General features: G+C 41.4%; 1 protein-coding gene across 7 annotated transcripts in view; it reads right to left on the bottom strand.

The window, feature by feature from the left end:
* Window positions 1–25364, bottom strand: part of arhgap17a (Rho GTPase activating protein 17a) — a 34543-nt gene extending 9179 nt beyond the window's left edge. For 3 of the 7 annotated variants that reach the window (XM_085465727.1, XM_085465730.1, XM_085465731.1), the window contains exons 1-12: window positions 24846–25362; window positions 16469–16508; window positions 7555–7659; window positions 7317–7349; window positions 6812–6888; window positions 5903–6014; window positions 5259–5335; window positions 4970–5087; window positions 4227–4295; window positions 3971–4052; window positions 2268–2395; window positions 111–222 (exon numbers count right to left, since the gene is read on the bottom strand). In XM_085465727.1, coding sequence (XP_085321853.1) covers window positions 111–222; window positions 2268–2395; window positions 3971–4052; window positions 4227–4295; window positions 4970–5087; window positions 5259–5335; window positions 5903–6014; window positions 6812–6888; window positions 7317–7349; window positions 7555–7659; window positions 16469–16508; window positions 24846–24898 — 1006 coding nt within the window. In that variant the 5' untranslated portion in view covers window positions 24899–25362. Of the gene's footprint in view, window positions 1–110; window positions 223–2267; window positions 2396–3970; window positions 4053–4226; window positions 4296–4969; window positions 5088–5258; window positions 5336–5902; window positions 6015–6811; window positions 6889–7316; window positions 7350–7554; window positions 7660–16468; window positions 16509–24845 lie in introns of all 7 variants that reach the window. The other 4 variants (XM_085465725.1, XM_085465726.1, XM_085465729.1 and 1 more) reach the window with 3 other exon arrangements.
* Between the last annotated feature and the right edge of the window lie 1168 nt (window positions 25365–26532).

Below are 26532 nucleotides of genomic sequence, written 5' to 3'. Positions count from 1 at the left end.
GAAACATTAATTATAATAAACAGCAAATATTTGCTTGCTTTTTAGATTTTGGTCCAAATTTTACACTAAGAGATACAACAGCTGAAGAACGGTGCCGGTTTGGAACGTACCAGCGACAGCGTGGGGGTCAGAGTAGAACTCCTCCAGCTGTGAAGTGGAACAGTCGAGCGCCGCCTTTAGCTTCTTTAACTTGGATGCCCCTGCTGCAATTCTGAATAGACCCTGACACACACACACACACACACACACACACACACACACACACAGTTACAGACGGACTCTGTATCCACTACGTATACTCCCTCTGCCAGCTGCACACAATGAAACCTTAAAGCAAGCAAACAAACACACCCACCAGTCACAGCATAGCGAGCTATTTACTTTACACATAAACAAAGGCTGTCTTCACACCATAATGACACAGACTGGGCTCACAGAGGAATGAATCAGGAAACAAATAATGTGCTTTGGAGTTAACACTTGCCCTCTTTCCTCCCTCCCTTTTTACACAATCACAGGGGAAACAAAACCTTCTGATTTATGGACAGGAGACGACCACGTCCCAGCACATTGTATTCTAAATTTGTATCAGGGTGGAGAGACGTAAACATTTCATGTCTATTCGCGTTCATCATAACATGGCGACCATTTCTCTGGAACAGCGTTACGGAAAATCATTTGCAATTTGCCCATCTCCTTAGATGTTCGTGTAAACAAACAATTAAAAGCTTAGTTTCAATTTTCTCAATGACCAGTCGAGCCGTTTATGCCACTTCTAATTAAAATGCCAGCATTACTTTTAGTTCACTGGTTAAAACGAGTAATAAAGTAAAAGCCAATAAGCTCATCAAACTAGATAAGAATTGATTTCTAAAACGAGCATCGACAACCTATCAAAAGCATTAAAAAGAGGCTGTACTAAAACCTCTTATAGAAATCAAACTTTGGCGGGAGCACACTGAGTAAATGCAGAACATATCAGCACCTTTGGAGATCAGCTGTCAAACAGTCGTAACACTTCCTGTGGTTCTGCACGGGCAGTTGTCTCGATCAGTTACTGTTCTCATTATGCATGCTGCCACTTGGCAACCCTATGAGACAGCAAAGCACTAATCACCGTAGTTATGCAGCTGATACATGCTACATGCTAGATGACAACTCCCTTATTGCACTATTTCCAACTGATATTAACAAACGGACGAGCACATTTTAAACAAGCAAAACAGCAACAAGACAAAAATGGAAATTCTTCTAAAGCTGCTTTGGGCTGCTCCCTTATACACTGTTCAACTGCCCCTTAAGGCAAATATCTAATCATAAGTCAGCAAATGAATTAATTTATGTGCATAGACATGATTAAGATGACCCGCTGAAGGTCAAATGAAGCATCAAGGCAGTTTAAGTGGCAGATGGGCTGGTCTGAGTATTTCACAAACTGCTGATCTGCTGGCATTTTCCACCACAGTGCCACAAGTCGAATGACACAACCATGCTAACAGAGAAGCAACAGTAACTCAAATAACCACTCATTACAACCACTCCATGCAGAAGAGCATCTCTGAACCTTGAACCCGATGAGCTACAGCTGCAGAAAGCCACACTCGGCACCACCCCTGTCAGCTAAGAACAGGACACAGAGGCTACATTTCATAAGAGAAAAACATGGCCTGGTCCAATGAGTCTTGTTTTCTATTGCAACATTTGGATGGTGAATCGGATGTAAAAAACATTGTTTCAGGATGGTGGTGTAATGTTTGAGGGATATTTTTGGGCCACTTAGTACAGCTGAACATTGTTTAAATGCCACAGCTTGAGTATTGTTGCTGACCTTCCTTTATGAACACGGTGTACCCATTTTCTGTTAGCTGCTTCCAGCAGGATAATGCTCCACGCCACAAAGTTCAAATCATGTCAAACTGGTTTCTTGAACGTGACAATGACTTCACTGTACTCAAATAACCCCCACAGTCACCAGATCGCAATCTAATGGAGCACGTTTGGGATGTTGTTTAATGGGAGATTCATATCATGGATGCACAGCCAAGAAATCTGCAGCAACTATGTGATGCTATCATGTCAATATGAACCAAAATCTTTGAGGAAGGTTGCGAGCACCTTACTGAATCTCGGCCATAAAGCAACCACTTACTAATAAGGTTTAACTGAAAGGATCTGGTGACCGTATATCTTACTTCGATGATCCAAAGCACTTAAATTTCAATCAGTATCTCGTCTTCACTCCCTGCCACAATCTATAACTTCCATACCTCTTCCTTCATGCCCGTCTCTAGAAGCATCATGACACAAGCCTCTATTGGCAGGGCGATCTCCCTCCCACTCCTCTTCAGGTGTTCATCCAAACCAGTGCCAAACGCCGGCTTTTCCGTCCATGAATCTGAATGTAAAGAGAGTTAATAATAAATAGAGAGGAGAAGAAAGGAGCAAAGAGTGGAATTAGAAACACATGAAAGACCAGATTATTATAATTGTAAAATACATATAAGTGTGAGTAAGGCCTGTTACTGGTTTGGATGGTAGATATCTGGGTCAAAAACTTCCCTTTGGGCCATTTTGTTAAAAAAAAAACAAAACAAAACAAAAAAAAAACTCCCCCTACAAGGTGTCGCCAAATAATAACCACAGGCTCTCAGCCAACAGAAGTGACTGTTCTGTAATCTTTATGTGTTTATGAGCGAGTGTGAGCACGTGAGCTTAAAGGCAAGTAAGGAGGGAGGGCCGGGGAAAGAATTTTGGGGTGGTGTGGGGCGCTCCAAAACCAGGTGGGTGTGTGTGGAGCTCATGAGTCATTGCCACATGCTGGGAGACCAGGCTAGTCTGTGTAAGACCACATGTGTTTAATGCAGAAAAAACAAACTCCTTGAACAAGACACAGCTAAAGAGTGCACGTAAGATGAAAACAAACTGAGAGGAGACATCACAATCCTAAAATTCTCAGAGTCGAGGACTGTTGTTTAATGTCAGGACCCCTTTAAAGGTATAGTCAGTCATTTTTAGAGTTTATTTAATAGAAAAGAAAAATACCGTACTCATAAATATGATTATTTATTACATTTTCCAAAAAACTGAACTTAGAATTAACCCATTAAATATACAAAGGAGCGGGCACAGACTGGTGGAAGCCCCGCCATCTTCAACAACAACAGCTAAGTGAGCTTTCCTGACTCATCACACTGCATTGGATACCTTTTTCAAAGTTTTGCAGTCTCCTCCTCTCCCCGTGAATAGACGAGGATGAGCAGCTGAGGTAAACAGCGCACTGACCGCCTACACACTACAGATGAACGGCAGCCAGAGTTGTTTGTCCTAAAACGGCCACCGTAGCTAGAGGCATGGAGTTAATATGCAAAATACTCCAAAATATTTAATTAACACATATCCATTTTCATTTTATTCCTGATCTATTGCTAAGTGTTGATAATATTCAACTATGTTATAATAAATAGTAATAGAAACAGGGCCAAGTGATTGTCCTAGAGCAGCCAGCGTCGTTAAGATTATGCACTCGAATCTGACAAGGTAAGAAGACAGAATTCAGTTGACTGCAATCTGTAATCTATTGACCATCTAGTGGTGATATTTTACACGCTGTACCTTTAACAATGTCAAAACGTGGGGAAGAAAAAGAGATTGGCGGGATGTAACTGAAAGCAGCGGTTTTGGATTTCTAGAGTCAGCTGAGAATGAAAACTTGATTCTCCTCATTGCAAGTCAGGACACATATGAGTGAATTTCCATGTAAAGTAGATATTTAAAAGGGGGAGCCAAAAAAACGGGTAAAACAGAGGTTGCTGCTGGGAAGGAGGTACAGGAGGTTCCTCCAAGAAATAAGCAAAAGGGTCACGTCACATGTTATGCATGGGAAAGTGACTTTTATTTTCCCCATAACAACGTTGCACTATTTTGTGCTAAACAGGTGTGTGTGCTTAAAGCATGTTTGCATATCTTATACCTTGCTGAGCCTGGATGGTTGGCAAGACAGTCTCCAGAACAGTGAGAGACTTTCTGTGGTAATCTGCCTGAGCTTCTAAGAGCTACAGAAACAGAGAGACACACACAGCAGAATAATAAGAGCAGTAAAGTACATGACAGCAAAGTAAATACAAACAGCTTGCCAAGCATCCGCCCCACAGCTACTCTGCAGCTGTGAATGTTCCCACGGAAAGTCATGCAACAACAGCGCTGGCTTGTTGACACAGTGAACTCACCGTTACGAAATAGTGGGCATAGTCGCCTTCTTTTGAGAAAAAACTGTACATGTCGGCAGCAAGCTGATCCTGTTGTAGAAGAAACAAAAAGGCATGATGTTAGATATATAAAGATGATGTTAAGTTATCATTTATAAGGGAAAACAGGGGAATTAGTGAGGCTATTAAAGAGGATCATATCTACTAATGTCATCCCTCGAATGGAAAAGTGCTTCAGGTGGCACAAGTTCAGGTGTCAGTGGCCGGTTAAGCTTCGCACGACTCATAAATCCTAAGTTTTACAGAAAGTTCTGTACTTCCTGGACAGAAACACACATCATGGAGTCATGACACTAAAGTCACCAGTGACTCAGTTCAGTAGATTCACACAAACACACAGAGAGCTGACAGGACAGAGTCAGTTTGCATGCGTCAGCAAACCGGCCATTCCAAGGGTCTTGGAATGTCCAGTTGTTGCTCTAATGAGTTTACTCCCAGGCCTATTTCCAGTTTCTTTTACTCAGATCACTTTAACTCTGCTATGTGATTGCTTTTAAGCCTAAGTAGTCTTAAACACAACAAGTAGCCATGAATAAAGTAGTCTACATTTAATGGCATCAGTTGAGTTACATTATCAATCAGGTCATGACCTTGCAAGTGGCATTTCTTCGATACGGTCCTGATTTGATGATTTGACATGACTGGTAGTTTGCCTTGATATAGACTTGCAGAAATGAATCAGTATGTTTGCACATAAAGATTACCTTGCAAAGCTCCACTTTGTTCATGGCCTCATCCACCTCTTCCTTGAGTAAGTCAGCCTTGGCCGTCAGTGCTTGAGTGTTTGTTCCTGAGATTATTGACTTGGTTGCCTGCAACCATCTGAATACGGAAAGAAAAGAGGAAAAAGCAGGAAATGCAGACGGCAATCTGAAATGTGGGCACTGTAAAAAAGTTAATGCCTGTGAATAAATGTGATTTATGCTACTGTGTTAGCAGTTCCAGGTATTTTAGAATGCATCGCCTAACAAGCAGAAAGACATTCAGACACACCTTGCTCTGGCAGAATCATAGTCCAACACCAGTTTGGCCAGCTGTTTCCTCTGCTTCAGGATGTTAGGGATTTCCACCTAAATGAATGGTTAAAACACACCAAGCTTAAGAAAATATACCTCTGAAGAAGACCTGCAAGGCACTGCCACTGATTTTCCTGCATGACTATTGGAGGTTTAATAAAATATGGTAATTGTTAAATGGACTGGTTCTTATATAGCACTATTGTACTCTAGTTACTAACTCAGAACAGCTTTAAAAAACGTCTCATTCACTCATCCACACAAGCACTTTTTCTATGCCTAAGTGCTTACTATCCAACATTCACACTCTAGTGAATTGATCAGGAGCAACTCAGGGTTCAGTATCTAGGACAAGGATACTTTGGCTAGTGTTATGAGGGCTGGGATGTTTCGAAAAACACAGGACAATCACCATAATGGGTCACTGCTCTAGCAACTAGCTGCTTTTTACTAAAAAGCTTTCGTTCATTTGGAGTTGGGCAGCACAAAGCAAGAGAAAATTAATCATATAAAGTATAAATGACACCAGTTAAAGTGGAGAAATGGGTGCAGCTGATATTTTAGCCATTCAAAAAGCAGTTCCTTTATATTAAGTTAATATTAATGCGTAGGGTTTCTGACCTCGGCTAACTGGCTAAGTGGATCCAGAACGTCCTTCTCTATCTGCAGCTCATGTTGCATCAGCTCTGATGCCAGACGATTCTCTGCATCTCCGCACACCTCCATCATTTTCCTATTGACAAGCACATGAAGAGAGAGAGAGACAGGCCTGTTAAAATCAAGCAAAGTCACACATATGCCTCATTAACATATCCGCACTAACAGATGTGGATGTTAGGTCTTCTGTAACCAGTGTAATCACACGTGTTCTTTGCAAAATGGAATTTACATAACAACACAGAAGGACCACAGTCTGCGTAACCAGGCCTTCATCTGTCCACAGCCAACAGCTGAGAACAAAACCAGGTCACTGATGTCATCATTTGTAGCCGCTCAAAGCCAGGAGCACAAAGTGACCTAGTGACACTTTATCTACGAGTGAATCAGTTTTGAGCTGCAGTTTTCCCAGATATGAAACCTATATGAAGCGCCTTGAGGCGACTTTTGTTGTGATTTGGCGCTATATAAATAAAATTGAATTGAATTGAATTATAAGCCTTGACACGAGAAACAGCGAGTTCCAGATATCAATAAAACTGTTGGCATGATTGAATCACATGTGCAAGCAGACTCTCATACTTCCCCTTCCTTATTCTTTCCAGACAGACTCATAGCTGCAGTGTAGATTTGTAGACATCTACTTTCTAGATCCTCAACTACTCTGCGTATGAGCGCCAGAATAGCTGATCTGATTCTTCTGTAAGGGAACTGCTGAAAGCCCCTGACAGACAAACAGAACCGGGAAGGCCGCTTACCCTGAATGTGAGACCTTGCATTTCACACTCTCTGGGGTGCTTCTGCTCTATATCGGCAACCGTTGCCCAGACAAGGCAATTAGATTTCTGGTGTGTCAATCAATCACACACTCACCCTATTAAGGAGTCTTCTCCCAACTGGCTTCCACCTTCAGTCATTGCCTGGGACAGTGCCGTAAGGGGAAGCTTTTTCTGTTGTGTGTTTAGTGGAGGAAAAAATGCAAACAGTGATTAGATGCGGGTGCACAAACACATGAACTTATGCATACAAGGTCAAGCCAATGGAAAACTGGTTTAGGACTTTCCATTGAACATATCAAGCGTAAATTCAGAAAGAGGAAGCGAGCTTTTTGAGCAGAAGAGGGAAAAAAATAGACCATGAATACAATTTAAGACGAAAACTAAGGAAGTGACACTTCTGCTAAATGACAGCTTATTTTTACAGTTATATGATTTACATCAGCGAATAAACACTGATGTGTGTGCAGCATCCTGTTTTTAATCGAGAGAATCCCCAAAGCCGAGTGTGTCATGCATAGTGAATGAAGATGACAGATGCTGGAAATGGGAAATGGAGCAAGTGGTGCTGAGGATTGGAGAAGTGGAATAAGTGCTTTTACCTGACCATTTCCTGTATAGAGGCGTGGTACAGACTGAGGTGGATATTTTGGGTGGTGTAGGGTAGAAAAACAAAACAAAAGAGAAATTATAGATTGTGCTTCCTACTGTGGACACATTCAAGGAAAAAATATATATAAATAAAAAAGAACCCGACGTGTGTGGGAGGAACAGCTAAATCCTGCAACAGCTGCTTGATTTGCTTTAACAGGTTTTATAGCCACAAGCTTGATGGCTTACATGTCTCTTCTCTGCCTCTGCACCGATGTGTCCCTGTAGACACGACACCATCTTTTTGTGTGTGTTGTGGGACACCACGCGTACCAGCTCCATGCGCCGTTCAATCTGTGCACAAGACATACAAGAAGAGATTTTAGGCAAATAAAGAGCTTTTTGCTGAGGTAGAAAGAGCACACTGAGAACACAAACACCCAAGAAATTAGGGCTGCTCAATTAATCGAATTTTAATCACGATTACGATCTGGAATTTCAACGATCATTAAAAATGACTGAGACGATTATTAGCCCCTCCCTCATTTATCCGCGACACCTTAAAGGCCGGTCCGTGAAAATATTGTCGGGCATAAACCGTCCGTGGCGCAAAAAAGGTTGGAGACCGCTGATTAAGAGGACCCGAGGGAAGCTCGGAAAGCTAAGCAGAAGTTATTTGGAGAGGAGAGTGACTGCCGTTGGTTGAAAAGAGAGGTAAAAAAACTTCAGTGGTGTTGCACACTATTTTATATTATTTTTTAAAGTCATTGTTAACCCTTTAAAGCCGGTCAGAGCAGCACGCTCCGTGTTGTGTAACTATTTTTAAATCCCTGTAGAACCTGGACAGTGTAAGCTAGCGCAATAATTTGTTTTGCATATGAAACCGGAGGAGTTGTACTTACATCTGATGCCATCAGCTTGTCCTCGGTCACGGTTTCCTTCCACATAAAGCTTTGCAAAAATTGCATAAAAAGCGCTTGCAGGAACAAAAACATAATATTCCAGAAACACGCTTTGCCGATTCGATCAGCTGTTCGTAACACTTCCCACAGTGAAATGATGCACCTGCTGTTTTCTTTGCAAATTTGCATCATAGGATTGTTTTTTGTTTTTCCTGCAGTATATAAAAACTGTATCTCCAAAATAAAACTATGAAGACACTCAAAATAAATTTCCTGTTGTTGTAAACTATTTTTTGCAACTTTATTGTATTTAAAGTTTTGAGGGATAAACCTCTTAAATTTCTCCAAGTAGAAATATATGTAAACAAAACAAAAGCGATTTTCAATTTTTTTTGTAGTTTATTGCACTTTTTTGCAATTTATGTAATTACTATGGACTTAATGCATACATATTATTAAAATATGGGCTATAACAGTTGTATTGATGTATAGCAACTTGAAATGCTCCCACAAATGGCACTACAGCATGTAAAAAAAATAATATAAGCTCTGGTGGACTTGGTTCTATAGTAGGTCTTAAAGGGTTAAATAAATATCGTCAAATAATCGTGATCTCAATTTCAGTGAAAATAATCGTGATTATCATTTTTGCCATAATCGATCAGCCCTACAAGAAATGTTATACTTTATCACAATTAGAAAAGGAGACAACCATATTTTTATTTATAAAGCGCCAAATCACCACAACAGTCGTGTCAAGGCGCTTTGTATTGTAAGGTAGACCGTACAATAACGCAACAGAGAAAAACACAATGAGCAAGCAGTTTGGTGACAGTGGGAAGGAGAAACATCCAGCAGAACCAGGCTCAGGCACTCCTTTAGAGTACTTCACATGACTCATAGCCACCACGTCATCCTCTACCTGCCTACATTTCATTTATCTTCTGATTGGCTGCCCATCCCAAACAGAAGGTTTAAACAGCAGCTGGGTGGGTCTGCAGTGATCACAGTCAGAACCAATGAGAGGGATATTAGCTGTCACTAACATTATATAGAGCCACAAGCTAAATAACTCAGAAGTGACCGACACCCAACTTCCAAGGTAACTGGAACGCAGCAATGAAGATTACAGAGAGAAAATGCAGTTGATACACAACTTGACACAGCTCTGCCCCCCACTAGCAGCTGAAGTAGCGTATGTTTACAACACTGAGCAACACTTTAAGGTAACTTGGAAAGTGCACATGTTAAATGCTAAACATTCACTATACCCGATAGCCGCTGTGGCTAATAACAGAATAATTATGCAGCAGTTAGGCAGCAAAAGTGATGAATCCTGCCCATAACCTGTCAACTCAACCGATTAGCAGTTATTTGTGTCGTTTTCAGTTAAAATCCCAGACTGAAGCTGAGGAAGTCTATCAGCGGCTAGACAAGCAGTCGGAGCCAACCTCTGATAGCGTGGAAATATGATGCCAAGTAACCAGAAGCACAGCACGACCTCAGACAACAAAACTATTTTCCTCGTCTCTGCACTACCTAAGAGAACATTGAACTGTGTCACAAATACATTACACTTATGTTACTGTACGTCCACCACTGTGTTAGACAATTTAATAGTGCTGTCACTGATGTTATTGTCTGTACTGGCCTATGCAAAAACTAAATGTAGTATCAACTACGCTAGTGTCAACCACTGTAAAAGGAAAAGTGTAACCAGCCTCTTTAAAGAACTTTAGATTAATCTCATCAACCCCACTAACTTGTCATCACAACCCAACATGGCAGAGCGCCCAGCTGAGGGCTAATGAGCTCCAGCTCCATGCAGAAATATGATTTGTGATGGCCTTGTCAGGGTCAGGGGTCAAAGTTCAAGCGTGACTGATAAGGCCTGCTCCTGCGGAGCAACGCTGGAATGTTATCTTCGAAACACGTGACTCATCGGAAATGTCTTCCCAGCAGCGCCCACCGAGATGTGACCCATGGCGAGCAGCTCTTTGGCTTTGAAAAGGCTTTTTTGATTACACAGACTTTCTCCTGTTTACTCAGTTGACTCCACAGATCCACTCTGTGCCTTTAGCCTGACACCAGATATAATACTGTCATTGATTGAAGTTACAGCTATTCAGGCTGAAGGACAGAGGCCAACTGAAACGCCCCAGGGTCACTATTCACTGTGCTTGTCGTGCCAGGTGTCTGACTGCGATGGTCAGCGTCAACATTAGGCCGACTGTCGCTATGGAATGGAAGGGCTGATGGCGAGTTACTGTTCACTTGTACTTAGAAGCCTGGTGAACACAGCGTGACAACGCAAGGGATTGGTTAAAGTTGGCCTTACTTGTGAAAAATGGGAAAGCAACTTCACAGAACAGGTTTCTACTGAAGTGAGAAATCAGAACTCTATAAATGTCTCAAAGCGCTAAACATGCACTTACGAGATGTTCAAATTATAAAGGGGAACAGTGAGATCTAGACGGTAACACGAGCAGAAATGGAGGGAGGCGACTTCAGGAGGAGGATAAACCAAATACCGCACAATTGTGTTCCAAAAACAGAACGGAGTCGGAACGCAGGAACTGCACAGCAGATATCCGCCTCCGTGTGCCGCCCCTTCCCTCCCCTCTCCTTGTGCTCTTACGTCAGTACCGACCCATGGTGGCCCCCGGCATTCCTAAAACAGCTGGCTTAAATACAATCTAACCAAAACACACACATGAACACAAGGATACACGCGTTATAGGCTTGGGAACAGTGATTAGACCCAGTTCATTTAGTGCCTGGTACAAAAACATTCAGGGGATTCCCCTCCCTATGCTCTAGAAGGGCCTAAATTCCTGTGTGGGTGTATGGGAAATGTTTGGATTACATGGCAGGAACTTTCTTCCTTACATTGTTAGAAAGTGGGGCCAGAGAAAGAATAAATTATCCTGAGGAGTCTCGGCAGATCCGAAAAGAAGCTGAAAAGCAGCGGGGCGTGTTTTTTTCCCCTCCTGCCGTGTGATGAGGTCAATACTTGGTCAATCCCATGATGCGTCATAGGAAAGGGAATCCCAATAATATGTAGGACAGACAGGGAGGAAAAAGACAGACAGTGGATGTGTTTATTTATTGGTTCCTAAGAGAAATGATGTTAACATGTCTGAACATGTCCTGAAAGAGCAAAAAATAGCTTGAGATGACGCATTAAGGGTGGAATTATTCTGTAAGCCTTGGATGGGAAACAAAATATTCTTTGTTTGCAGGAGGGATCAATGACAGAAGTGTTCAAACAGGTGGCTCCGAACTTATTACACTGGCAACACGATATTTCAGAAGTACTTCTGCAGTACCCATGTGGACTGATGCTATATACAGAGAAGAAGAAATGGGCAGGCAGCTGGCACAGGAATGCTGGCTGACTCTTTCCCACCTCGGAGGATCAAGCAGAGGACCGCTTTGAGGCAATCGAGCTAAGAAAGAAGCTGACTGTAAAGAGTTGGTTAGTTTCCACAAGTACTGGACTGACAACTGAAAAGATGGAAAAGGAGAGAAACAGCTCATGATCTGAAGCATAGCACAACACCTGTCAAACATAGTGGAGGCATGTAAGGCTGCCACTGGAACTACGTCACTAAGATATACTGATAATGTGACTGCTGATAGAAGTAGCAGGATGTATTGTGAAGTGCACAGGGTTGTACTGTCTGCTCAGCTTTCAAATCCTGAAAACTGCTTGGACAACACTTCAGAGTGCAAATGGGTAATGACCCAAAGCTTACAGCAAAAGCAAGAGTTTCTCAAGGAAAAGAAGTGGGTTCTTTTCAATAGCCAACTGAGTCATGTGATCTCAGTCCAACAGCGCATGCTTTCCAGTTATTAAATACAAAAAAGAATGGAGAAAGGCCCACAAATAAGCAGCAGCTGAGGACCTGGCAGAGCATCCCAAGAGAGGAAATACAGCATTTAGTGACGTCCATGGGCTCTTGACTTCAGACAGTCACAGACTCCAAAGGAATTTTATCCATCCGAAGCCTTTGAAATGTGGGTCTACATATAAAAATGGTTCTGAAAGTCTGCAATTCAATCGCACCATGTTTCATTTCAAACTCACTGTGGTGGTGTACAGAGGCAAAAAGAGATTGTGTCTTTGCTCAAATACTTTTTGAACCTGACTGCACTTTGTTCTGCATTCTGCGCCTTTCTCTTGCTTTGCATATGTTCTTCTTGATTCTGTACATTTCCCCTGTTTGTTATTTTTGCCTGCTGTCTTATCATTTATATTTTATTCTTGCATAGTTGGCATTGAGCAACCACAATTTTGTTCTACATGTATAACGAATAAAGAGCTATTCTTTTCTATTCTATTTTGTTCTAATCTAAGCTGCTTCTCAGACAGTACTTCCATCATCCCTTATTACATAAAGAGATTAATCAAAGTGCCATTAATTAAAACCAAATATATTACAGACAAACTTAATAAAGACACAAATAAGTAAAACATGAACATAGGCACAATAGCAGATTAATAATAAGCAGTGATTACGTAGGGAATTCGATTATCTCTAGCCAGACACTCAGGAACAAACTGTCCACCTTCGTCTAATGTAGGTTTGAGTCAACACTAGTGGGTTACCATGCCAACATGCAGGCTTTAACTGGATTTTATGAGTGGACAGGAGCAAAATAAACTACTAAGAATACTTGCCTGGACTTACAGTGGTCATTATTGTTATCACTGGTCCTTGTTCCTATTGGGGATGTACTAAGCAAACACATCTATGACATCTATCTATAATGAGACTTAAACTCGATATTTAACTGGAAGCTATTTAAGGATCTAAAAAAACTGGAGCACTGGTTTATCTTTACTTGTTGTTCATCCATATTCTACCAGTGGCATTTTGAGTGAGTTACAGTGGTTGCAAATGGGCACCAAGGTGTGCAACATGACAGTATAAAAAAACAAAAACATGAATGAGAATTCTTTCGACTCACTGCTTGGATACAAAGATGCAATGAGGATTTTCTTACTGCTTTGATGTGGCCACACTTACCTCTATACAGTACATCCAAACAAAGTTGTTGTTTTTTTATGAGGGTATGTATTAGAACCTCAGTGGATATTAATTAAGTGTATAGACAATCATTATGTTAGCTAATGTATCTTACTAGCGTTTTAAGTCATGCTCAGAAGGCCCTTGAGAGAAATGAGAAATTAACAATACTCAACACATCTACTGCCAAAGCAGAGTATTTGTTGCTGTAGTGGCTATACAGTAGGTGGGATTAAAAGCATTTTTGGAAATTATACATTATCACTGGGTATTAACAGAAGATGTACCACAACAAATTAAACTGTCTTCTGCAAAAACATTAGGACAACACAAAAGTTTACTAAGAAACAAACAGAGAATTCCTATTTCAAGACAAGAAGTGAAAGCAGCCTTCGGAGAAATTAAAGGTGATTGAGTCGCCATCTCTGAGTGACTCACTCCATTTTTCTTTATCACAAAGATCCTAGAGACTGATTCCAGGAAAACAACAGCTGATTTCCAGACAGACGTAGAACAACAGTGTCTTTGAGGAGCGGTCAAAGTCAATTGTCAGAAAAATATAACTTCCTTTCTTCAGTGAAAAAGCACCCCAAGCGGTTAAAGTCACCACTGTTGTCCACTTGAATTATAGTAAGTCCAGCTGGCTCTGAATCTGATGTTCTAGCTGTCACTCAAATGTGCATTTTGTCCATATGAGGCTCACTTCATTTTCACGTCCATCATCTCTCATTTACTGTTGGTTTAGATAATCAGCAATATAAGGTGACAGTGCAGAGACCAATGAAAATAATGGAGGGTGATGGACATTGCATCTCTTTGCAGGAAGTAGCGCAAAGGCAGCCGAGCTTCCTTGACAGTTTATATTCATCTCCCATTAAAACAGAGACCATGTTCACTGCTGGAATGTCTTTGCTGAGCAGCCAGTATTCTGCCCCAGCCCCACCTGCTGTCTGCCTCAGATCAGCTCAGAGGCAGCAGACAGATATATCTGCTGCTCTGCACGCAGAGTTCAGAAGTACTTTGCATGTGCTTCACAGCACTTTTCTAGCAATGAGGTGGTGGAAAGAAATTGATAGATCATAGTATCGCAATGTTTAGCATGGTGATATTGTATCAATGTAGTATTTGAATTTTTTTTATGAAATAAATTAAATATTACAAACAAGAGAGCTCATCTCAAGCACGTTCACATTAACGTTACCCAAGTAAACATTAAATCAGCTTAATCGTAACACCATTCAACACTGGACAAACTTAGCCTAACAAAGCTGTCTCCTACCTGTTCAGTCACATGAGTAAAAACAAGACAGCAACCTCCTTGCATCTACAAAAATCAGTGGCTGCACAGAATTTTTACATATTCTGTGACCGACTGCAGCTTGTGTCTGGAATGTGAGGGTGTTGTGAACTTCTGTCTCTGTAGGCAGCAACAGATACGTGATTTTCAAGACTTATCACAGTTAATTGCTATATTATCAGAAATAGACTGCATGTAATTGCCAACTCGACTGCAACATTCAATTGCAGACTGACTGACATTTATGGACAGTGATGGCGTGCTTGACAATCTTATCTTGCAGCAAAAATTAGCCAAAGTGAGATGATTGTATCTTATCGTTTAAAACAGATATAGACAAAGCAGTTTTTAAAAAGGTGATAAATTGCAATATACGTTATTACAATATTCAGTACTACAGATGTTATAATATATGTTATTCAATACTCGGCATATCTCAAAATGTTAAAAATCACAATATTGTGTCTCAGAGTGCCTGGTGACTCTCACCTGTACCAGCAACAGCCACATGAGTTACACAAGTACTACTCAAATGAATGCACTGATATACCGTTATTCACCCAGCACTTGTCATGACAACTCTTTGCTAAATTTTACAGTACTCAGTGAAGTCACTCTTTAAGTTAAAAATTAACGCTTCCGTGGTTGAAATTCATGTCCTGGCTCGTCACTTCATAGTACCGAGAAGTCAACAGCAAAGTGCTCCCAGTGACTACCCTAGAAGACAAGACAAGTAACTGGCATAAACATAGACTTTATTTAATCCCACACTGAGGAAATTCACTTGTTACAGCTGCACAAGCGACAGGAAGAAAGGGCGAATTAGAGCTATATTAGAAAAATTTAAATAGAAAAAAAGAAAAGCCAGAATACACCAATATTTTTTTTTATAATGTACATAAAGTGCAGTGGGAATGATAAAATATACATGTGCTTTTATACAGCATTTATCTTGTGTGGATATTGTACAGTCTGACTGCTGTTGAGATCGATTTCCTACGACAGCGATCCGTCCTACACTGTGGCTGTAACTGTCGCATGAAGCAGCAACAGAATGGCAAATTTATAGTATTAATCTGCTGAAGCTGAGAAAGTCTTAAGCAACTGTTCTCCAGCCCCTCTGAAAGTTTTGCAGTGTTTCTGGTTTGGTTTCAGTCATTTTCTATCCAGTCCTTGTAGATGCCCACTTTCAGATACAAATTTTTTTTTCAACTTGTTGCACAAGTTGGCAGGTGTAAAAAACCATCTAGAGCAAATTCATGTCCTTGAGAGACAGAACAAAATCCAGCAAAGAAATGACAGAGGACCTGAAAGGCATCTGGACCTTCAGTTGATCCAGTTACTGTTTGCTAAAGCAGAATCTGAAATGGTATCAATTTTAGTTTGGCTGTCAAGAAGCCATTTGTGGGGAAGGGAAACAGGGAGAAAAGGCTCAAGGACTTAAAATCGGTAGCAAGAGGTGATGAACTCAAAAGGGAAATTTTTGGTTCCCAATCGGCAGCAGCCTTATACATCAGATATTTCAACAAAGCACTGCATGTATTGTTTATTTTTATAGTCAAACATAAAGAAATGAGGAGTGACTCAAGACTTTTCCACAGCATTGTACATCTAATACTAATGACAATCAGTTATACACTACTACACAATACTTTAGAAATTTCAGTAGACGATAAGCTCAAGCTCAGTGTCAGCACCACAGTGGAGTGCTGGATTCAATACTCAGTGCATTTGAGAGCACTCCTGGTTCCTTATTGAGGAACATGTCATCAATTAACCTGTTCCAAATATTTTAATTGTAGAGATGTAAATAAAAACTGATTTCATACAAAACACAGACACAATGGCACAACCAGCTACAACCCCTGCTTGACACATACGCCCACATTGAGAGCTGGTCAGAGCTCTACAGTGTCCGGTTAATGATTTACCTGCAGGAGGTCATCACTGAGAACTTCTGTTTTCTCTGCTCTGTGGGTGAGAAAAAATAAACAAGAGAGCACAAATTAGCACTGACAGATGACGGCAGACAAGTGGTTCAATACACTTTGAAAAATATCTGAGGGAAATGACGTTAACCCTGAAACGCTGGCTTCCACAGTTAAATTAAAATCAAAGCTGTGCCCTTGGAATCTGTGGGAATGTTGAAAGAGTGTGTTGATCTTTTTAGTTTGTTTCCATGGCTCAAGCAGTCAAGCAAGTCATGTTTCTCTTCAAACTTCAGTGTGTCCTTAAAGTGAATAAAACGAGCAACAATACAGAAGGTGTGTTTCTGTTTACTCTTTCAGTTTCTTTCTTGTTTGCTCAACAAGCCTTGATTTCCTTAAGCTGCAAGAGCTCAGACTCATGTCTTCATGCGCACAGCATGCAGCCCTGCTCTGCCTGAACTATTAATAGCAAACTAATAGTTGGACTTGAAGAGGTCAGACAGATTAGATTCACTTAAAGAGAGAAGGCTGGGAAAACACAGGCACACCTCAGACTGCTTGTTAATGCCTTCACACGGGGTGGTGGCTTCTTGTTAGAGAGAAGGGACAGTTTACTGCCTGCTGTATTGTTATTTTTTTTCCTTGTGTGCCATAGTTATATTAAGCTCATACAAGCAATACTTCCAATGAATAAGTGCTGTATTTTAGCCAACATCTGAATTTCTAGGGATGAACTAATAAATGGTTGTGAGTAGGGATGGGTACCGGTATGGTTCTGACATAAACGGTAGTAACCAGACCAAAAAGCAGCGCACATTTCGGTGCTTTATTTCGGTGCTTTTTTTCCTGAGCTGTGATACACTTTGAATTCTAGCCAATCATTTTGTGTTTCCGAGGATAGTAGGCGGACCCAGGTACATACGTTCTTTTAGAGCAGAGCTACAGATTAAAAATGCCCAAAAGTCTGGCTGTACTTCACAGCAAAAGATGCAAACTCAGCAGCCTGCAACAAGTGCTTTAAGGTGATATTGTGCAAAGGAGGTAACACCTCAAATCCAATGAAACACCTGGCGATGCATAGCGTTTTTTTTAAAAGCCAAGAAATGCACTGTATTTGATAGATTGCTGCGAGACCTCACACCGTGCACATCTACTGCGAGTGTGGTGTCTGTTATCAGACCCGGAGTTAGCAACATCCCCCCAAAACCCGAAGAGGAGAGTCCTGGCCCGTAGCCCTGCCAGTGTAGCAGAAATGATGACGGATGATGATGGCCGCAGCAGCCGTTCTTCTCTGCGTGAGTAGCTTAATGTTGTTCGTGTGTAATTTACGTTGAGTAGGCTAACCACGTTATTACATTAATGCACGTAAGGTGAACTAGCAAACACCGTCGTAGTTACATGCGGCTGTCTTCTTGTTTGATGGCAGATGCTCCCTTCACCCTGGCCAAAAAGGCTAAAATGACCAAAGAAAAAGTGGAAAACAGCTAAACATGAGAGGTTTTTGGACAAAGTTTGTGTTGTTTCCATTGTTTAAGCACTGCTTCCAGCCAAGAGTGATGCCATAAATCCCCTATAGCTGCAGAAAAGGCTAACATTGTTTTTGTTTTTTGTTTGTTTTTTTTTTACAAAAAAAACAGCTGAACATGAGAGGTTTTTGGACAAAGTGTGTGTTCTCCATTCTTTAAGCACCGGTTCGAGCACCGTTTAAGCACCGGCACCATTTCAAAAGTACCGGTTTGGTACTGGTATCGGATAAAACCTAAACGATACCCATCCCTAGTTGTGAGTCAAGCAAGGGAGGCATGACATTTAAGTAGTCTACACTGATGCAGTTGTGCCCAATTATTGTGCAAACTTTTCCAAGTGCAGGTTCAGTCCTCCAACTGAGAGAACCTGAAGACGGTCATTTGCCTGAATTTTGGGAGATTTGAGCTCTAAACAAATCCTGGGCCCTCCTCCAAAAACTGCTCTCTATGAACTATGGTAACCTCCACACAGCTGCTTTCAGTTACCACACAGAGGCAGGGAGCAAGGAGAAACAGACTGACAGAGAAGGGACCATAGGTTTGGGGTCCGAAGGAAAGACGCATTAGGGGAGTTAAAGACTCCAAACCAGAATAATCTGGAATCTGAGATGAATGGAAAGATGCTCTCCAGAAGAAAGCCACAGTAAAACATCTAATAACCCACAGAAACCTACAGACAAGACTTCAACATAGATGTGGAAAAATGCAAACGCCCCCCCCACACACACACAGTAATGTGCACACATGCAAAAAGTGATTACAAAACCACAATATGCAATCCATGTTTTGGTCTAGTGTACATGCTGGAGTGCTCTTGGTGTGGTCCTGATCTTAAAAATCAAGTACTTTTCCCTTCATTGCAACACTACAGATCACACCCTTGTGCCACTTGGTTATGTCTAGAATCATTTTAATTAATTTAATTTTAGATTAAATATGTTAGCAACCAAAGAAATCATAAGGAGGTTTTGAGAGCAGTACCCTCTTTGTGTCTGATTCCAACCAGTGACTGACAGCAACCTCCAGAAAACACTTGCCAACCAGTTGGAAAATACAGGCCTGTGTGATTGAGGCCTAAGCTGGCCAAGTGGCGCTACCGTTTCACAGATCATTAAACAGGGCATACTATCCAACCAGTTTGTTCAATTGTTCATGTAGATGCTGCAAGACACCCTTGGTTTAGGTCCCTTGCCTGTTTTGAAACAAAAAACCCCTAAATATATCATTTTATTGTTTTTCTGTTGCAAAACCTGAATGAATGCAAAGGTTGAGGTGTTGCACTCACAGCCCTGCGATTGCATCAGCAATTTCCAGTTGCTGGCCTAAATGTAGCTGATTGAAAGAATATGCATCATATTTCTGATTGCTAACAGAAAGGATCATATTAATAATAAAAAATAAGTAGCCGCCACACTTCTAGGGTACCTCAACAAAAACTGCGGGAAAGGCACTTAAAAAACTCACTGCCATATTCATGCCATTTAAATCCATTTTGCAACTGGCCCAATTAATGACATGTGTGATTTATGAGCTGAATCGAAACCAGACTAAACCATTTACAAGCCAAGAGAAACACAAGAAGTTGACTGGTATCCCTGAGCTAAGCTTCCTGATGCTGATGTGAACAAAGGAACCTGGTGAGGTGTGTTTATGACGTGCCCAATCGTGGAGACGCTGGTATTTCACCTGAAAGCAACACTTTAAACCTTTAAATGCAGTGTCACAGAGTCAAAAATAGGCTGTGTGCAGCCAGATCAGAGGACAAACAACAAACAAAACAATAATTGTTTTGCCAGCATCAGCTGACTGACAGTGAATAGAGCTGACCCCGACGTGCCTCACTGAAGCAGCAGCCTCTGGAGAAAAGTGTGTCAACTGTGCGCTGCATGTGACTTCTTAACAACAAGAGCGCCTCGCTGCACGGCCGTGGATGCTGCTTGTTCAGAATGGTAACCATGGTGATCTACTATGAACGCAGAAAGCGATTAAGTAAAGCCGTGAACACAATACAGCGGCTGTTACCGGCCACTCAACACAGTCACTAAACTCAGGAGCCAAAAAGGGTCTGCACTTACAGCAGCAACAGTTGGCAGCTTAAGGCATACGGTAATGGATACTGGGCCTAGATGAAAGGAGCTGGAGGTATAATGGAGTGACTCAGCTCATACGGCGCATCTAATGTGGCTGATTACGTAAGCCGATAAATTAACCTGAAGCATAAGATGGGGATGAACAGCAAAGATGTATAGAGACAGATCAAGATAAAGCTAACCACCAATATTCATATCCAAATGTTCTAATAATAACTAGGTAATTAAACTACAGTCCAGTGTGCAAAACCGTAAAAGGGATGCAAACAACAATTATTTTCTTGATTCAAAAGTCTCAAATATGACAGAAAGTTGCAGAAAATGAGTTTTAAAAATTATTTTGTCAAACTGAAACTTAAATAAGCTCCATGTTTACTATTAGAGTAATTACTGTGGCTGTGTGCAATGAAGTGCCATCTCATTGGCTTTGAAATGGTTGCTTTGAAATTGCAGCAACCACTCATAATTAGCTGCCATCTTCAAAGTGACTGTGGTGCATCAAGGCGGCGATTAAACTGCTATAAGATGGAGTCACCTGCTACAAAGCCACGTGTGCACACGAGATGTGCTCTTCAGCGCAGACTGGCTCAGATTGACTGCAACGCGTCGGCAAATTAGCAATCAGTGTGAGTCAGACTGCAGCTGGGTGGAGACAGGTGACCTCCGACCAGACAACCTTGTGATAAATTGGACGCTGGGTTGTTTACTCATTATGCGTTTATACACCACTCTGCATTCAATCATTAGTTATTACTAGGCTCTGGCTCTCTCTAAAGTGTGCTTTTTATTTCGTCATCTCTTCCTCCCCTCACCCCCAACTGGTCACGGCACATGGCTCCATCCTCCCTAAGCCTGGTTCTGCTAAAGGTTTCATCCTGTTAACAGGGAGTTTTCCTTACCACTGTCGCCAAGTGCTTGCTGAAAGAGGGACGTCTGATTGTTGGGATTTTCACTGTAAAGTTGTATGGTCTGTATTTTTCAATATAAAGTGCCTTGATGTGAGTGCTGTTGTGATTTGGCAACATATGAATTGAATTGACTCCACACTCAACCAAGCAAGCAACTATACTTTTAGTCAATCACCAAATGCAAAAAATATTCAGTGCAGTCACTTGACAACCACCAGTTTTTTCCCCTGGTGACAGGCAGTTTTCTAAGTTATTTGAACTTTTTTTATGATGGAACCATTATTGAGACACATGGTAGTGATCTTGTTAGTACACTGTCATTTTCAGTCTTTGAGATGTAGCGCTTGGTTTTAAGCAACACTTGGAAACAGCAGCCTAACCTTGCACGCATAGCTTACCAGTGCCACAGAGGCATCCCAGCTGATACATGCCATTGTTAATGTGGAGGGGGAACGCCCAGAGTCACCTATCTTTGTTAGCTCTACGGTGACATTTTGTTGATTCCTGTAGGGAGAGTTTCTTTTCAACTTGAGCCTCTCTTCAAGTCGATCAAGGACTTTCAAATACAATGCATGATTAAATTGCATAACACTCAGCTATGTTGTTAGATATACCATCAAAAGAGGATTATATAATATTGTTGTTTATAAAGCCAGTCAATTATTAACAATGGGGGAGAAGGATAAAAGCGTTGATGAAAACAGTGCAAGCTGAGAGGATGATATTTAAAAGTATTTGTCAATGTGCTGACCGCACGCCTGGGAGAATAGAGGCACACAACAAAGCAGCTATAATTAAAAGAGATGCAAGTGACTGTGGCAATCTACCTCTGCAACCCAGATTATGTCACACACATCTAAATTTAGTTGAGGTGGTAGGCAGTGGGGTGTGCCAACATGCTTAACTTGAAAAACTCTAAACATTTGAGATGTTTTTCTGGTTCATCTATGTCCGAGTTCCCACACATACATGTGCTTGTCTCACACTTCAGCACCACCCATTATTGCCAAAGTGTTACTGTCACTCTAGTTACTGACATGAAACACAGATAAGACATGTGACGTGCATTTCCAGCTCCTTATGCTTTATTCTCTAACAAGAGTAGATCTCCGATTCAAAATAATTCTTATCTTAAGCTATGCTTTCATCAACTTTGAATGGCAGGTTTGTGGGTTTGATGCGTGCCTAAGATATTAAGGATATACGCTCTCTCACAAGCAGAAAAACTATCTGAAACAAAGTGTTTAGAGCAGCCTGAAGCTGTAACTTTTAACTCACCGGAGGCTTTGTTCATGTTTAATATGCAGATCATCAACTGTATGGCAAAAAAAATAGGAAAAGCATATGAAGTCCCCATTAACTGAAAGTTATATGGAGTAAAATTCTCACTTCATTCAAGGTCTGTGAGCGTTCATTTTAATGCAGACAGCAGTCATAGTCTATAACTTCCTATTGCCAAGTTATCTCCTCCAAAGGTGTCACTATCTGAGCACATTACCTGCCGCAAACAAAGATAGACAAAGGGTCAGAAAGTTCATTGACAGCAAGCCACAGTAATCTAAAAGGAGAGGAGAAAATAAAATCCCCAACATGAATCACATGCCGCTATCTTTCTGTTTCACTGTCTTGATTCAACATCAGTTCTCCCGAAACTCTCTCTCCTTCTTCTTTAGAAAGCGTGGCTCTGGGACGCAGCTTCCTGTTTGTAGAAGGAGAGATTTCCTCAGAGCGGCTGCTCGCTGGACACAGTGTTCTGCCTTCGCACAATCACAGGAACCCAGGGGGGCCGGCCGAGACGGCCTTTTGCACTCCCAGGCTTTTTGCAGACTCAAGCAGCCACAAACATAATGGACGAAACAGAGCATGCTCGCTTTGCTCCAAATCCAACCGCTGACAGACCACTCACTCAGAAGGCCGTGCATATGAGTGTATGAGGGATTAACCCTACTTGTGCATACATAAGAGCAAGTAACTACTGCATGCACACACGTGTCTGTTTTCTGCATTACACTCTCTCCACTTCTAATTTACTGCTGCTGAGTGCAGACAGGGAATTATGAGTATTCCAGCTGTCCTGCTTCTCCTGGTCCTGAGTTTTTGGCTTTAGGAGCAGAATATCTCCATAGACCTCCATGTCAGTGCTGCTGTTGCTAAAGTAAACACAGAATGCGCATCAACACACTAATAACCGCAACTTAACAAAGCTGCCAACAACTTATTTTCTGCCAGCCCTGTCTGCTCATGTGCATTTTCATTTACTGCTGATTAGTTGGTCGATTTATTACTTATAAATGTTACAAGTCCAAACTACACAAATTATTTCTAAATTAGGCAAAGTGTATAACACACATCTGTCATCCTATATCTGCACTGCCTGACTGATATATAAATCATATAAAACAGTACAATAGAAATAAAACTGAAATTAAATCGCTTTGAGTTTGGATTTTGCAACTTATATATTCTATTTTTTAAACCACTGTTAACCATTGTAAAAAAATAAAATAAAAAATCCTTGAACCCACCTGTTAGGGTCTTTTATCTGGTACCATCCACTGTTGGCTGTGCCCAATATCTGCCTAAGGTGCATACCCATAACACCTGACATCATGAGAAAAACCTCTGAGGGTGAAAAGATCCTTTGACATGTCTCACCCTCATGTTTTCACAAGGCTGAGCTTATCGCCAGCTTTAGATATCCAGTTACACAGGGACAGCATGTGTCATCACACAGAAACATAAAAGCACTTGCCGACAGGTCCACACACGACAAAATAAACCCTTACTTATTTTTTCTAAGAACGGATCTAGCCTCAACACTGCCGCACGCCTCAAATTCAAAGGAATGACGAAAGGAGATTTGCTATGCTCTTCTCTGTTTTCTTTCCTTTATATATGATTACAATGACGGATGTGAATATTAAACCATATCTCAGGCTTTGGACTGCTTTAAAGCTCCATTTCAGACAGTTTTAATAATTGAGGATATCACTTCTGGAGTGATCTCAGCCACACAGCTCTGGATGCCAGCGCTGAAGCAGCTGCTCAAACTTTCTGTTTGCAAGGGTCAGCCAATCAACCAGAAGAGCGTTGTGTTAAAGAGAGATGAGCTAAAACACTGATTTTCAGACCCATTATTGAGTGAAGGGCTCCGTCAAGAATAAAAGAGGGCTATTTTTAACTGTAAAACAACCCAAAAATAAAAGTGGAGGCGGCACATAAAGCCACTGCCACGGTCTCATAGGCTTTAGAGTCAGCACAGCGCTTGAATTTGATGCCTACACTCAGCTGCACGGGGGCAAGCAGGAAAAGACATGGACTAGACAGCAAAGGTTTAACCCCTTTGTCACAGACATAATCAGTATAGTGTTCATGAGATATCAGACACAGACTCTTATCATTTTATATGACTAACAGCTGATATGGTAGGAAACCCAGTATCTTTTATAACTGTTTTTTAATGCTCTAATAATAAATGGCCAGGTTTGAAATCTTCACCCTCTTCTACATAAGCACTTACCAAAAAAACCATTTGAAAAGCTGCTAAATCAGTTCAGCCTTAAGAGTTTTTCATCCTTCAGTCTGGTTGTCAAACGATTCATTCATGAAACCTGCTCTACTTGCCAGTGTAGCCTTTCCTTTTATTAGGTTTTTTTAAATTAATATCAGTTCATGTGACTCTCTTTCTTTGAATTTCACAGTCAGAACTGCTACCAAACAAGTTGGTGTTAATTTACAATAAGGTTAAGAGTTAAATTCCGGTCCAACAAGCTTTAGAAAGCTGCTCAGAACAGCTAGAAGAAAAGTGTGTCTGCTAGTTCGCCTGTAAAGCTTCGGAGCTGAACACAATACTTGCCTGCCGACTGTTTGATTGGCGAGCTGTTTCATCCGATTGAACTGCTTCTTCATTTTCGCTCCCTTGCCAGTTTAGTCGTCCGAAGTTAAGCTTCAAAACCGGCCTTTGGTTTGTCATGAACTTCACAAGGGGGCCTCTCCCAATTTTCCAAGCTGTCGCTATGACAGGGAAAAACAAGCGAGAGCCATTGAGCCCAAAGCCAATTAAAAATAGTTCGTAGCCGAGCTAGCCCCCCGAGCTAGCCCTTCCCAAGTGGAAATTCTAGGCAAAAGTTCCCGCTGGGGGCGACGGCATGACCCGCGAACCTCCTTTTTGGTATCCTTGCGTGCATTAAAGTCCCAAAGTAACCCGTGGCTAACTTTCACCGGCTCCGGCGGCTTTTCATGGCTCCTCTCGGTTGCTGGCTTGTCTGTTAGCCGAATAGCTAACACTGTTAGGGGAGCTGGATAATCCGTCGGCCGCTTTTTTCCACCAGAGCACAGCAGATGACTGAGAGCTGAATGCGCAGCAGCAGCACCTCACCTCTGCCACTGCCAACACACACACACACACAGCGGCAGGAAGTAACGTAAGTGCACGGCCAGCATCTGCCAGGCAGCACCACCTCCACCTGGACACTGCCAGGAGAAACCTACTCAAAACAATGCCCTCCTAAACTAAAACACCAGGATGTTTGTTTGTTTTTGTTTTTCATTTCTATCACTAATATTAGTATAGTGGAAAATGGGGGAAGGGGGGGTACAAAGGGCTTCTAGCAATATATATATCACTATCATATAATATCACTAATATAGTGAAAATTAAAAAAAACAGACACATTTTTGGTTTTAGCTCAAATGGGTTGAATGCACTTAAACCTTGTGGATCTAGTTAATATAAAGCATCTAGGAGTTTGCTCACAGGGTTTCCACATAGAACCACATTCATTTTGTTCAACCTTCTTTCCTCTTCCCAGCAGCTTAAAATGGTTTAAAAAATAGTATCTACAGTGGTGTGAAAAAGGAAGCTTTCTTTCTTCAGTCAGTTCTGTGAAAAACTAAGTGCAAGTGATTGAGCAGCTTGTAGAGCTACCTTTAGGAGCAGTAATTTCAGGTGTTTGCTTTCTGTGTGAGTTTATCAGTCTCTTGCATATTTGTTGGGGAGGTTTGGCCCAAACCTCTTTACAGTGTTGTTTCAGTTTATTGAGGTTTGCAGGCTGTTTCTTATGCTCAGCTCTCTTGAGATCCCGCCACAGCACTTCAGTCAGGCTGAGTGATTGCAGCACCTTTCCTTCCTGTTTCAGTCTTTCTGTTGGAGCTCATATTTGACTCCAGATATTTGCATGTACAGAGGAGTTCACGGCAGACTAAATGACTGCAAGGCTCCCAGATCCTGTGTCTATAAAACAAGCCCAAATCGCCCCTCCACCACCGTGCTTGAAAGCTGGTCTGAGGTGTTTTTGTGCTTGTTCGGGTTTTGCCAAACACGGCACTGTGCATTATGGCCAGACATCTCCACTTTGTTCTTGCCTTGTTCCAAAAGTCTTGTGGTTTGTTCAGATGCAACTTTGGAAACCTAAACCATGCTTCCATGTTTGTTTGTTTGTTTGTTTTCTTGGGGGGGGGGTAGAAAGGGCTCATGGCAACCTTTCCAAACAAGTCATACTTGTTTTTTTCTAATTGTACTGTCATGAACTTTAATATTTAAT

This window comes from Copadichromis virginalis, linkage group LG8 (assembly GCF_057382275.1).
Source record: "Copadichromis virginalis isolate Kocher_CV1m ecotype Utaka linkage group LG8, C_Virginalis_male_GT1.1, whole genome shotgun sequence".
Taxonomy (NCBI): Eukaryota; Metazoa; Chordata; class Actinopteri; order Cichliformes; family Cichlidae; genus Copadichromis; species Copadichromis virginalis.
The sequence above is the reverse complement of the archived record's forward strand: the minus strand, read 5'-3'. Positions and strand labels throughout refer to the sequence as shown.